The following is a 13,228-nucleotide window of genomic DNA, read 5'->3' as shown; positions in this document are numbered from 1 at the left end:
CCTCCAGGGACCTTGGCATCAATGGCTGTGTGTTTGTGTCTGTTAAGCTATCTAACAGAATACTACTACTACTACTACTAATAAATTACATACCTAAATTCAAAGGAGATGTCTTTGGCCCTGCCCATACCTGGCCCTCAGAGCAAAGAAAAAGGGACCCCACCCCAGGAGTCTACCTTGAGAATGGCGGAGAGTCCAAGTGCAAGAAAAGGAGACAGAAGCAGGGGAGTGGGGGTGGGAGTGGGGAGCAACTCCAGAGGACCCCCAGGTCAGGACCCCCACTAGAGAAAAGCATCCATTTATCACAAGATACAAATGACTCTCTTGTCAGTTGGTTCTGACTTCATGCATTGACTGGGAGGCAGCAGAAACCAGGTTGATTAATCTGACAGAAATCCCTTCAGTTGCCTCCACGTTTTGCATTGCTAGAAGGCTAGAGACTTCTTTCTTCTCCTCTTCTTCCTCCTCTTGTTCCCAGCAAGACTCATCCATGCTTGCTCAGGGAACCATTTCCCCCCTGTCCTACAAATTCTGTAACAGAACAATGTATTTGCTTTGTAGGATTTGCTAGAGCTTCTCATTAAGACGGGCAGAACTTGGCAGAAGACCAAAGGGTTCCTTCCAATCTCTCAGAGGCTTCCTGACAGCACAGATGGATGAGCAAGACTCAGCTGGCCCTGAAGCAGGAAGAGGCCATGCCAGCCAAACTGGGAGCACTGGGGGATTCTGGGAAAACCCTGTGCAGAAGATCCTGGGTGAGGAGGACACCCTCCGCTCAGAGCTGCAGAGCCAGCAGTTGAGGCAGTTCTGCTGCCAGGAGGCCAAAGGACCTCGAGAGGTTTGCAGCCGACTCTACCACCTTGACCATCAGTGGCTGAAGCCAGAAAGGCACACGAAAGCTGAGATGCTGGACCTGGTGATCTTGGAGCAGTTCCTGGCTGTCCTTCCACCGGAGATGGAGAGCTGGGTGAGGGACTGTGGAGCGGAGACCAGTTCCCAGGCGGTGGCCCTGGCCGAAGGTTTCCTCCTGAGTCAGGCAGAGGAGAGAAAGCAGGTGAGAGAGACTTTCCTCTGGATGCTCCCAAGGGGCTCCAAACAGGACAGAGAACATCCCATAATGGTCTGCTGATGGCCCATCTTTTTTCTTGGAAAGCATCCATGGGATGAGATCTCACACCCTTTAAGTCTTTGTCATTCTCTTTCTAGTATTTCTCCCCATTCTCTGTTTTGAATCCTTGTTTCTTTCTCAGGGAAAGGATCTCTTTGCAGAAATGGACCTGGATTCCTGTGAGGCAGAGAGGCCTCCGTTGGACACCAGAGAGAGGCCACTGGGTAAGGAGGAAGGTGGGTTTTCTCCACTGGTCTCATTCTCTTGGTTTTCCAATTCATCTGAGGGTTCTTTTCATCTTGTTTTGGGGGGAGACAGTTGGGGACAAGGGTCCAGAGGAGGGGAGATGTATTTCTGCACAAACAAACATATGAAATGGGCACAAACGTCTAAATGCTCTCAGCAGGAAAGGCTTTCTCAAAGGCCCACCTGTAGTTAGAGATGCCTTGTTTCACCTGTGAGAGAAGCAGGCACTCCTGGCGTCCTGCTTACCTTTTTTCTCTTGCAGATGGCAGAAGGATGCCAGCAAGACCTCCTGATCCGCCTTTTTATTGGTCCAGAAGGGAAGCAGCGGCTGTGGAACCAGATCAGGTCAGGGGAAGCTGCCTTGTGGGGCCAGAGGCTGAGGGATGGAGCAATGTCATGGACTGGTTGGGCACAGAGGAATGGTGGGAGGAAGCAGCCGGGGAACCAGGAAAGGAAGACGGCTCAGAGCCGAAGGAGTGGAGGTGGAGGAAGGATGAGCAGTCAGAGGGAAAAGAGGGAGAAGCCTGGGAAGAGGAGGTGTCAGAAGCTGAAGGGGAAACAGGGCTTAGTGAGCTGGGAGACTCTGTGGCAGAATGCAGTGCAGAATCAGAGGCAGAAGAGGAAGGAGGTGCGTGGGAGAGGAAGGTCGAGAGGCAGAAGTGAGTCAGGATAAGGAGGAGCCACCGGTGGCTCCCTCTCCTTTTGCCAGAAGCCACACACCCCCCGCTTGTCTCTCAGAGCCAGGAGACAAAAATAGGCTTATTTCAATTAATCACTGAATGCTAAAATTGTTTTCTAAGCAGTGGACAAATGAGAACAAATAGTGGCCTGGATTCACCTAACCAGCCCTTTCGGATGAAAAATCGGGTCTGCCCCCCATTCATCCCCCTCTCCATGGCCCCCTGAACCCCTTGAATTTGGCTCTAGGGCATTGGGAGGGAACCTTCCCAGAACAGCCCAGGAGGAGAGGAGAAAGTGGATCCTTCCATTGGGGAAACTGGAATGCTTGCGTAGGCAGAATGACTTGAATAACACAAGGCAGAGTAACACCTATTTGCACAAAGACAAATACCCATAATTAAAACACAGAATAAAATAAGCACCCATAATTAAAATGTGCAGCAAAGCAATCCTATTTAAACAACACCGCAATTTACAGGAAGGAAACAACAGAGCATTGTGTAGCAGATCATATTTCTGCTGTCTCAGAGGCGGACATTTCCCTTTTTCTTTTAGGGTCCAGTGTGCTTTGAAGATGTCGCTGTTCGTTTCACGGACGAGGAGTGGGCGTTGCTGGATCCTGACCAGAGAGCTCTGCATAAGGACGTCATGGAGGAGAATCGTGGGATCGTGGCCTCTCTTGGTAAGGCTCCCTGTGGGATTGTCCTATCTGCCTGGAAATTCACAAAATATGTCTATGGACCAACCTCATATATTTTCACAGAGCTCAATAGTGGCCCCTACAACACCTGGGAACCTAACACCCCCACAATAAACAGTAAATTACAGTTTTCTCTTTGAACAATCTTCCTCAGATTATTCCTTTTTCCACCACGATTGGGCTGATCTCAACTGCCCAGGCCATCTTCAATGTCAGCTTCAGAATTGTTAGGAAAGATAAGTAGCTTCAGGTTTTCTGTTTTTGTTTTTGCTCCTGTCAGTCTTGGGTTGACCAAAGAGACGACTGACATTGGAGATGGAGGCGATGCCATGACTGGGCCAAACAAAATCCATCCCAGAGAAGAGCTAGACTCATTGAATTTCAGGTAGAAGTAGCAGTGGTGATGATGATGATGATGATGATGATGATGATGATGATTTATACCCAGCCCATCTGGCTGAGTTTCCCCAGCCACTCTGGGCGGCTCCCAATCAAGTGTTAAAAACAGTACAGCATTACATATTAAAAACTTCCCTGAACAGGGCTGCCTTAAGATGTCTTCCAAATGTCTAGTAATTGTTTATCTCTTTGACATCTGATGGGTGGGCGTTCCACATGGTGGGCGCCACTACCAAGAAGGCCCTCTGTTTGGTTCCCTGTAGCCTCACCTCTCGCAATGAGGGAACCGCCAGAAGGCCCTCGGCGCTGGATCTCAGTGTCCGGGCTGAACGATGGGGGTGGAGACGCTCCTTCAGGTATACTGGACCGAGGCCGTTTAGGGCAATAAAGATCAGCACCAACACTTTGAATCGTGCTCGGAAACGTACTGGGAGCCAATGCAGATCTCTCAGAACCGGTGTTATGTGGTCCCAGTCACCAGTCTAGCTGCCACATTCTGGATTAATTGCAGTTTCCGGTTCACCTTCAAAGGTAGCCCCATGTAGAGCGCATTGCAGTAGTCCAAGCGTGAGATAACTAGAGCATGCACCACTCTGGCGAGACAGTTCACGGGCAGGTACGGTCTTAGCCTGCATACCAGGTGGAGCTGGTAGACAGCTGCCCTGGACACAGAGTTAACCTGCGCCTCCATGGACAGCTGTGAGTCCAAAATGTCTCCCAGGCTGCGCACCTGGTCCTTCAAGGGCACAGTTACCCCATTCAAGACCAGGGAATCCCCCACACCCACCCGCTCCCTGTCGCCCAAAAACAGTACTTCTGTCTTGTCAGGATTCAACCTCAATCTGTTAGCCGCCATCCATCCTCCAACCGCCTCCAGGCACTCACACAGGACCTTCACCGCCTTCACTGGTTCTGATTTAAAGGAGACGTAGAGCTGGGTGTCATCTGCATACTGATACTGCATACCCCCTGATGATCTCTCCCAGCGGCTTCATATAGATTAGGTTAGCGCCATCGGCGAATGGCGGAGTTCCTCCGATCGGAGGAACGGGCTCCGTGGAAACTGGGTGTTCTCAGTGGCGTAGCGTGGGGGGTGCAGGGGGTGCCAACCGCACCGGGCGCAACATTTTGGGGGGCGCACTCGCAGCTCTCTGCCCCTACCTGGCTCACTCACTCTCTCTCACAGTGTTGGCTGTGCGAATGCAATGCGAGCTGCCCGCGTTGCAGTGCGGAGCGGGAGCGGAGAGAGAGCGAGGGAGGGACTATCTGGGGGAGGGAAAATGCAGCGGCCGCCCAGCGCAGCGCTCAGCGCGGGAGAGAACCACACCCGACCAGCCCAGTTTTGGGAGGGGAGGTGTTACTGCTAGGTTCGTGTGCATTTAAACCGATTTAAAATGTCTGTTTAACAAAAGGCGGCGGCGGGAGGCGGACTTCTCTCCCTCTCTGGTGCTGGTGCCGTGAGGCACTCGCCAGCCTACCGGCCCCTCCTGAGCAGGATATGGGTGGGTGGACGGGGTGGGGGAGAGGCGCCGGGTGAGGCAGGGTCAGCCGTCGGCGGCAGCTGCGCGAGGGACCCCTGCCCGCATCGTGCCCTGACAGGAGCCGCCGCTGCGCCCACGGGCGCCCTTAACGCGGCGCCCCTCATGCCCCCTCGAGAGGCGCTGGGGGGCAGCGAGACTCTGCCGGGCCCCGCCCCTCACTCCGCGCTCGGCTTCAGGGCTGTCTTGCGAGGGGGCGGCGGGAAAAGGCTCTGGGGAGAACCTCGCTCGCTGTCCCGCGTTGCTTTTCCTCACGTCGTTTTCCCTTTCCCTTGAGGGGACGGGGAGGTGAAGGGAGCCTGCCTTCCTCCTCGCACGTGGCGAGTCGTCGGTGGAGGTAGAGAAACCACGCACATTTGATATTCATAATAATAATAATAATAATAATAATAATAATAATAATAATAATTTGAAATTTAAGACTCCCCCCCAAGGAAAAGGCACTTTCTTGCCCTGCCTGTGGACCAGGAGGTCGTGGCGGGAGAGGCCTTCAGCAGTGGGGCCCTTATTCGTGCTGCCAGCCTGACCTTCACCCTCTTACATATACAGTGGTGCCTCGCAAGACGAAATTAATTCGTTCCGCAAGTCTCTTCGTCTTGCGAGTTTTTCGTCTTGCGATGCACGGTTTTCCATAGGAATGCATTGAAAATCAATTAATGCGTTCCTATGGAAAACGCCTTCCCCCACCTCTTCTGGCGGGCGGCATTTTAAAATCGCCCGGGACAGCGGAGGCTTTCCCGCCCGGCCGCCCGGCTTCGGGACATCGTTCCGATGCCGGGCGGCTGGGGGAGGCGTTCCTGCCCCACCGCCCGGCATCGGGACGATGCCCCGAAGCCGGGCGGCTGGGGGAGGCGTTCCTGCCCCACCGCCCGGCATCGGGACGATGCCCCGAAGCCGGGCGGCGGGGGGAGGCTTCAAAAGCCGTTCGGGGGCTTTTAAATCGCCCCGGGCAGTCCCGGGGCGATTTAAAAGCCCCCGGTTAGGCAGGCAGGGGGGGCAAAAGTCTTCGCCTGCCTGCCTTCAAAAGCCGTCCGGGATAGCGGGAAGCGCTTCCCTGCTATCCCGGACCGCTTTTAAAATGCTGGCGGTGGGGAGCAAAGCCTTTCGCCCCCGCCGGCCTTCCTGGACCTCTTCTGAAGTCCGGAGGGGGGGGGAAGGCTTTGCTCCCCACCGCCAGCATTTAAAAAAAGGTCCCCGAGATTTCCCTATGGGCTTTCGTCTTGCGATGCAAGCCCATAGGGAAAATCGTCTAGCGAAGCGTCGCAAAAACCGAAAAACCCTTTCGTCTTGCGGGTTTTTCGTCTTGCGAGGCATTCGTCTTGCGGGGCACCACTGTAGAGAGGAAAGGAGACGAGGAGGTGCAAAGGCTTGTGGGGCAGAAGTAAGCCCCGCTAAGTTCATCAGGGGTGCCAACGTGAATACAGTATGATATTGGGGGGGGGAGGCAGGTAAGCCCCGCCCTGCATAGTTTACCACATTGGCAATGCCCATCAACTGGGGGACTGGCCCCCTCAAATGTTTTATAGGGGGGCTTGAAGCAGTGGCGTAGCGTGGGGGTGCAGGGGGGCCGGGCGCAACATGGGGGGGCGCTCGCACTCGAGTGCTAAAATCCATGAGTTAGGGGGCGCAAATTACTTGCCTTGCCCCGGGTACTGACAACCCACGCTACGCCACTGGGTGTTCCCACAGCGGCGAAGGTTGGGACCCGCTAGAAATTCCAGGCGGAGGAGCCTGGGAACGTGGGGTTCGGCAGAGCACCAAGAGCGCCTCCCCTATTCGCGGGGGGAACCCCTTTTTGGGGCTCCGGAGCGAAGTGGGGTGAGCAGCGCGGTGCAGTGAAGCGATTGCTACTTTCATGGAGGGAAGCCGCACAGCCATCGCCAGAGAGCGCTGACTTTTTCCTGTTGACATTCGGACTCTAAACAAATACCCGTGAGTAAAAACGGAAAATTGGATCAAGAAATTATTGAATTAGGCACTGAAGCGGGAAGGTTAAAACAGGAAGACCGTCTTCCGCTTTTTGTAAATAGACTGAAGCAAAAACTTTACAATCTAAGAGCCTGGAAAGTTGTTTTAAAGATTGAATTTTCCTGCATCTACAACCAATAAAACCCCCTTGGAAAGCAGGAGAAAAGTGGGGGGGAATTGACTGTTTAAGCCTGCAGGAGAGAGAGTAAACTGGTTTGACTGGGCAAGTGCAAGGGCAGAGGAAGATGGAAGAGGTTGTGATCGCACCCCAAGCAATACAAATGGAGAGATCCAAAGTCCTGCAGGAGCGAAAGTTGTTGCATTGGAAGATTGAACTTGGAGTGTACCTGGAAGTGTTTGGAGTTAAGGAAGCTCTTAAATCTGGTGGGACTATGAAACATGTTGACAATTACTTTTTGGACAACCACTTTTTGGATTACAAAGATGATGACAGGGAGTGGGACTGTGGGGAATGGGCTGGCTTGATGAAGGAAAATGGAGATTATCGTTTGAAATCCCCCGGAGACCTACTCCCCAAGGAGAAAGGGAAGAAATTAAGAAAGAAACCAACAAAAGGCAAGGAAGAGTGCAACTACAAACAAGAACAAGAAAATCTGCAGAAGGGGCATAGAAGAGACTTAAGGGCCTCGGATATAAGATCACCAGATTGATGGACTGGATGGAATGTATAGAAAGGACTGACATAACGCGAAACCAGGAAGAAGGGACGTTGGATAACAACTGGGGGGGAAATTCTTTTTTTGTTTTTGAAATTAGTGTAATGTTAATGAAATATTAGGGAAAATGCTGGAAAGGAATTAATTGGCTTTAGTAGAAAGGATTTAAGGAGTTATGTATAAATATGGTTTAAACTTTGAATTTTAAGGCTTTTAAGGTAAGATAAGGTTAAATACATTAAGGTAAATTGAATAACAGAATATGGTAAAAGACGGAAAGGATATGTTGAATTAATTAATAAGATAGATTGTTAAGATAAATTATTTAAATAAAAATTGAGAAATATGGGAAGAATTTGCTGGAACAACGAATTAAGTCAGAATACAAAAAGGGAGGTGCGAGGAGGTCTAAGAAACAAGCAAATGAAAAGATGTAATATGGGATGTGTATTTTTCTTTTCCCCCCTTTTTTCTTTTTAAAAACTTTTTCTTTTCTTTTTTTCTGTTGTATTTTTCTGTTCTTTATTGTATTTATGTATTTTTGAAACTTTGAATAAATATTATTTTTAAAAAAATCCGATAGATTCTGAACCACCTGAAAAAGTCTCCTTCTGCTGTTTTCTGCAGGTGCAATGGAGGCGGCAAAGAAGACCCTCTTCGCCGTCGCCATTGCCACTTGGTAGGCTCGGCGTTGAGCTCTAGCCCGTGTCCGGTCTGATTCACAATGAGTTTTCCGCCACCGGCGCTCTAGCCGTCTCATCAATTGTTTCATCACCCTCAGCTCCGGGGGAAACCACGGGGCTGTTCGGGCTCCATGCAATCGGAGAGAGCGCTTCGGAGCCAGACAGTCCATAGCCCTGGTTAACTCCGCATTCCAGTGTGCCACCAGGGAATCTGCTGAAAGGCCATTAACTTGGGATAAAACATCCCCTACCACTCTCTGGAAGCCAATTGGATCCATTCAGTGGTGGGGGCGGACCATCCGAATCAGTCCCACCTCCCTGCAGAGGGGAAGGGTTGCGGAGAAGTCCAGTTGCACCAGGAAGTGATCTGACCATGGCACTTCTTATGTTTCGCTTTTAGTTAATGTCAGATCACCAACACCCATAGAGGTAAACACCAAGTCTAAGGCATGTCCGCGGCTATGAGTTGGGCCAAACCTATTCAGGGACAGCCCCATGGAGGCCGTGCTTTCCACGAAGTCCCGAGCGGCCCCTTGTAAGGTCGTGTCGGCATGGATGTTAAAATCCCCCAGGACAACCAAGCTAGGTGTCTCCAGGAGCATATCCGCCACAACCTGAAGCAGCTCGGGCCGGGAATCCTTGGTGCAGCGGGGAGGTCGGTACACCAAAAGGAATCCTGTACTGCCCCTATTGCCCAACTTCCAGAACATGCACTCAGAGAACTGGATCTTCCCAATAGGACGCCTGGTGCAGACTAATGACTTCCTAAAAATCACTGCAAACCCCCCCCCCGCCCACATGACCTGGGTTGCTGTGCGTAAGAGAAACCTGGTGGGCAAGCAGCGGCAAGGACAGGCCCATCTGCTTCATCCAACCAGGTCTCTGTCACGCATGCCAGGTCAAATCCTCCATCCACAATCAGGTCGTGGATGGCAGAGGTTTTATTCATCATTGACCTGGCATTGCACAGCAACACTTTCAGGTCATGTGGATTTCCCTTGCTGATTACTGTATCCTTCCGGTCAGGACCAGACCTGGAGGCAGGGATAGTCCTCAAACAACGACTAAACCTGCCTCCTCGGTAATGACATGGTCTGGTCTTAGCATAACTCCTCCTCCTGCCCGTGATCACTGAGATTGGGTGTCCCAATACATTCCCCCCTTTGGAACCTGCCCCACTCAATCTATTGGCTGAGGCCCACTCCCAGGCAGCCATGACCCTTCCCCTTAAAAAGCAAAATACAAACTATATAATAACTTAACAGAATAACAACAACAACAGCAACAACAATAATAATAATAAAACCAAAGCAAGAAACAATAGCGCTCAAATTAAACTACTCCCCACCCTGACTAAATGCTTAACTCACCCCAAGCAAAAATAAATTAATGAAATAATACAATATTATAAAAAACAACAACCACCATTTAAAGTGCTGCAAATTAAAAGCACTTAAAACATTTAAAACCATTTTGTCCCTTGCTGCAGGTAGCTGCTCAGGCCTCTAAACTGTAGTGGTAAGTGCAGGCCCCGCCCCCTAGGCCAGATGGAATTGGCAGGAGAGGGAGGGGTCCTCCCAGCACTCACGCAAGCAGCAACAGCAGCAGTCATGATGAGGATGATGATGATGATGATGATGATACAGTGGTACCTCGGTTTACAAACTTAATCTTTTCCAGAAGAGGACTGTTCTTAAATCAAGGTACCACTGTAGTAATAGTAATAATTTTTATTTCTACCCTGCCCATCTGGCTGGGTTGCCCCAGCTACTCTGGGCGGCTTCCAACACTCATATAATCATGAAACATAAATAATAATAATCTGATCCCATATATAAAGAACATTAACTTTAAAATGAACAACTTCTAATAGTGGCCAAAATTGTGGAAACCTTTTGTGAAAAGTGTATTTTTGAGGTTTGATGGCTCATAACACCACTTTTGTGTGGAGTAATACCATACAATTATATAGCAATGGAAAGATAATTTAATGAAGGATGTAATGCGATGACTTTTATGAAGGAGTATTTATTAGAACAGCAGTCATAAAGAAAAAACGTGAAACCTTTGGTAACCATTGGTAACCTTTAGCTTTAATTACAGCCTTACAACGCCTTCACTTGAAGTGAACCAAGTCTTTAGTTCTGCAACTGTAATAATGGGAAACCAAGACTCAATTATGGCCTCTGTTAATTGAGCTTTATTGCTGGGTTACTTCTATAATAATAATAATAATAATAATAATTTATTATTTGTACCCTGCCCATCTGGCTGGGCTTCCCCAGCCACTCTGGGTGGCTTCCAAAAAAATATTAAAATCATCTAATACATCAAACATGTATAACAAGTTTCTTTAGTCGGCTCCATAGATTTCTGATTGGGTTGAATTGTGGGCTATTCCCAGGCCATTCCAAAGCACCTTTTGCACACAGCAGCAACATGACACGGAGCTGAATCCTGTTGAAATAGAATATATTTCAAGCATATATATTGCAAGCATATGAAGCATATATATAAATGCTTCAGTATCTGGGAAAAGATCACCTGCGGAACACTTCAGTTTGGGCTCAAGTATTTCTTTTATGCATTTTCCCGCATTTATATTCCCATTAATGACGCAAATTCTGCTCACACCTTTTGCTGCCATACAACCCCAGATCATCGCACTGTCTGGGTGTTTCACAGTCGGTGTAATGCAAGTAGGATGTAAATCTTCTCTGATTCTTCTCCTCGCATATTTCATGCCATCACTACCAAGCAAGGAGATTTGGGTTTCATCGCTCCAAATAACACTGTCCCATTGTTCCGCTGTACAGTTAACATGGGTTTCATCTTTTCAACCTTTGCTGGAGAGATAACAATGGCTTTTTCCTTAGAATTCTAACATTTAGACCAGACTTGCACTCAACTTCCCATTACATTGCACCATATAGTCTTGTATACACCCAGATGATTTTCTTCTGTCATGTAGGCACAGTCTCTCCGTTCTTCAATGGCCAGCTTTGGTTTAGTTTTTCCCAATTTTTCATCTAATTTCTTCATAACTGTAGCCTTGTTCACTTAATAGTACAATTTTACATCACTTTCTGGGTGACCAGTCAACTCTTTGTGCCATTTCTTTAATTTGATTATGTTTTTCAACCTCACTAAATGACCAACTTGATAGCAATCACATAAGACACTGACAAAAGTCAACCTAAGCAAGTTGTGCTTCTTTTTTCTCGTTATTTGGCTATAAGGTTTGATATAATATGAACAAACTTAGTTTGATTGCATTGTTGATTGCATTCTTGATCAAATTATATTTCCATTGATATATAAATTTATAATATTACTCCAAAAGAAGAACTACACTTTTTCCCCACAATTTTGACCACTACTTTATATCAAACAAAGCAACATTCAACAACACATCAGAATCTCATAATAAATATGTTGGTTAATGACAAACAATACAGGTAATGAACACACACCCAGCTCCCTTCAGTTCTTCTCCATTTGTTCCTGAGGCTCTAATCCCTTTTTGTCTCCAATGCAGATTGTGATGAAACGGAAATCGAGAACAAAGGTGACCACGACAAAATCCCCAGAGAAGAGAAGCCACGCAAAAATTTGGAGTGTGGAGAAAGCTGTAGTCAGAGCTCCCATTCCACTTGCCATCAACAAAATATCATTGGAAAGAAACTCCATCAGTGCATGGAATGTGGAAAGAGGTTCAGGAAGAGCTCCATTCTCACTTTCCATCAAAGAATTCATACAGGGGAGAAACCATATCAGTGTGTGGAATGTGGAAAGAGCTTCACTCACAGCTCCAATCTCACTTCCCATCAAAGAATTCATACAGGGGAGAAACCCTATCAGTGTGCGGAATGTGGAAAGAGTTTCAGGCAGAGAGTCAGTCTCACTTCCCATCAAATAATTCATACAGGGGAGAAACCCTATCAGTGTGTGGGATGTGGAAAGAGCTTCACATGTAGCTCCTCTCTCACTTCCCATCACAGAATTCATACAGGGGAGCAACCGTATCAGTGCATGGAATGTGGAAAGAGCTTCAGTCGCAGCTCCCATCTCACTTCTCATCACAGAATTCATACAGGGGAGAAACCCTATAAGTGTGTGGAATGTGGAAAGAGCTTCGCTCATAGCTCTTCTCTCACTTCTCATCAAAGAATTCATACAGGGGAGAAACCCTATCAGTGTGTGGAATGTGGAAAGAGCTTCAGGAAAAGCTCCTCTCTATCTTCCCATCAAAAAATTCATACAGGGGAGAAACCCTATCAGTGTGTGGAATGTGGAAAGACCTTCAGTCAGAGCTCCTATCTCACTTCCCATCACAGAATTCATACAGGGGAGAAACCCTATCAGTGTGTGGAATGTGGAAAGAGCTTCAGGAACAGTGCCCATCTCACTTCCCATCAAATAATTCATACAGGGGAGAAACCCTATCAGTGTGTGGAATGTGGAAAGAGCTTCCATCAGAGCTCCAAACTCACTTCCCATCAAAGAATTCATACAGGGGAGAAACCCTATCAGTGTGGGGAATGTGGAAAGAGCTTCAGTCAGAGCTGCACTCTCACTTTCCATCAAAGAATTCATACAGGGGAGAAACCCTATCAGTGTGGGGAATGTGGAAAGAGCTTCAGAAATAGCTCCGATCTCACTAAGCATCAGAGAATTCATACAGGGGAGAAACCATATCAGTGTGTGGAATGTGGAAAGAGCTTCACTCACAGCTCCAATCTCACTTACCATCAAAGAATTCATACAGGGGAGAAACCCTATCAGTGTGTGGAATGTGGAAAGAGCTTCCGTCAGCGCTCCGCTCTCACTTCCCATCACAAAATTCATACAGGGGAGAAACCCTATCAGTGTGTGGAATGTGGAAAGAGCTTCACTGTTAGCTCTAAACTCACTTCCCATCAAAGAATCCATACAAAGGTCGGAAAAACCAGTATACAGCTTTAGGAGCCAGGCAAATCCACAGCTTTTTAACCGGACCTTTTTCTTATTGACATCTAATACTATTTTAACATAAGAAGAAGAAGAAGAGTTTGGATTTGATATCCCGCCTTTCACTCCCTTTAAGGAGTCTCAAAGCGGCTAACATTCTCCTTTCCCTTCCTCCCCCACAACAAACACTCTGTGAGGTGAGTGGGGCTGAGAGACTTCACAGAAGTGTGACTGGCCCAAGGTCACCCAGCAGCTGCATGTGGAGGAGCGGAGACGCG

The 13,228-nt window shown here is 48.3% G+C and overlaps 2 protein-coding genes across 2 annotated transcripts in view; both read left to right on the top strand.

The window, feature by feature from the left end:
* Positions 1-1,199: 1,199 nt before the first annotated feature.
* LOC309368832 (uncharacterized protein) overlaps positions 1,200-13,228 on the top strand; it is a 61,326-nt gene continuing 49,297 nt past the window's right edge. The window contains exon 1 of the mRNA XM_081909138.1: positions 1,200-1,332. Coding sequence (XP_081765264.1) covers positions 1,272-1,332 — 61 coding nt within the window. The 5' untranslated portion in view covers positions 1,200-1,271. The remainder of the gene's footprint in view (positions 1,333-13,228) is intronic.
* Positions 1,628-12,996, top strand: LOC309368787 (uncharacterized protein; the record flags this gene model as incomplete). Its single annotated transcript, XM_081909094.1, has 3 exons — positions 1,628-1,699; positions 2,591-2,717; positions 11,539-12,996. 3 exons carry the CDS (start codon positions 1,628-1,630, stop codon positions 12,963-12,965), a joined length of 1,626 nt encoding a protein of 541 aa, XP_081765220.1. The 3' UTR covers positions 12,966-12,996.

This window comes from Podarcis melisellensis (genome assembly GCF_964234715.1).
Source record: "Podarcis melisellensis genome assembly, chromosome: 4".
NCBI classification, from domain to species: domain Eukaryota; kingdom Metazoa; phylum Chordata; class Lepidosauria; order Squamata; family Lacertidae; genus Podarcis; species Podarcis melisellensis.
This window is presented reverse-complemented; position numbering and strand designations above follow the sequence as displayed.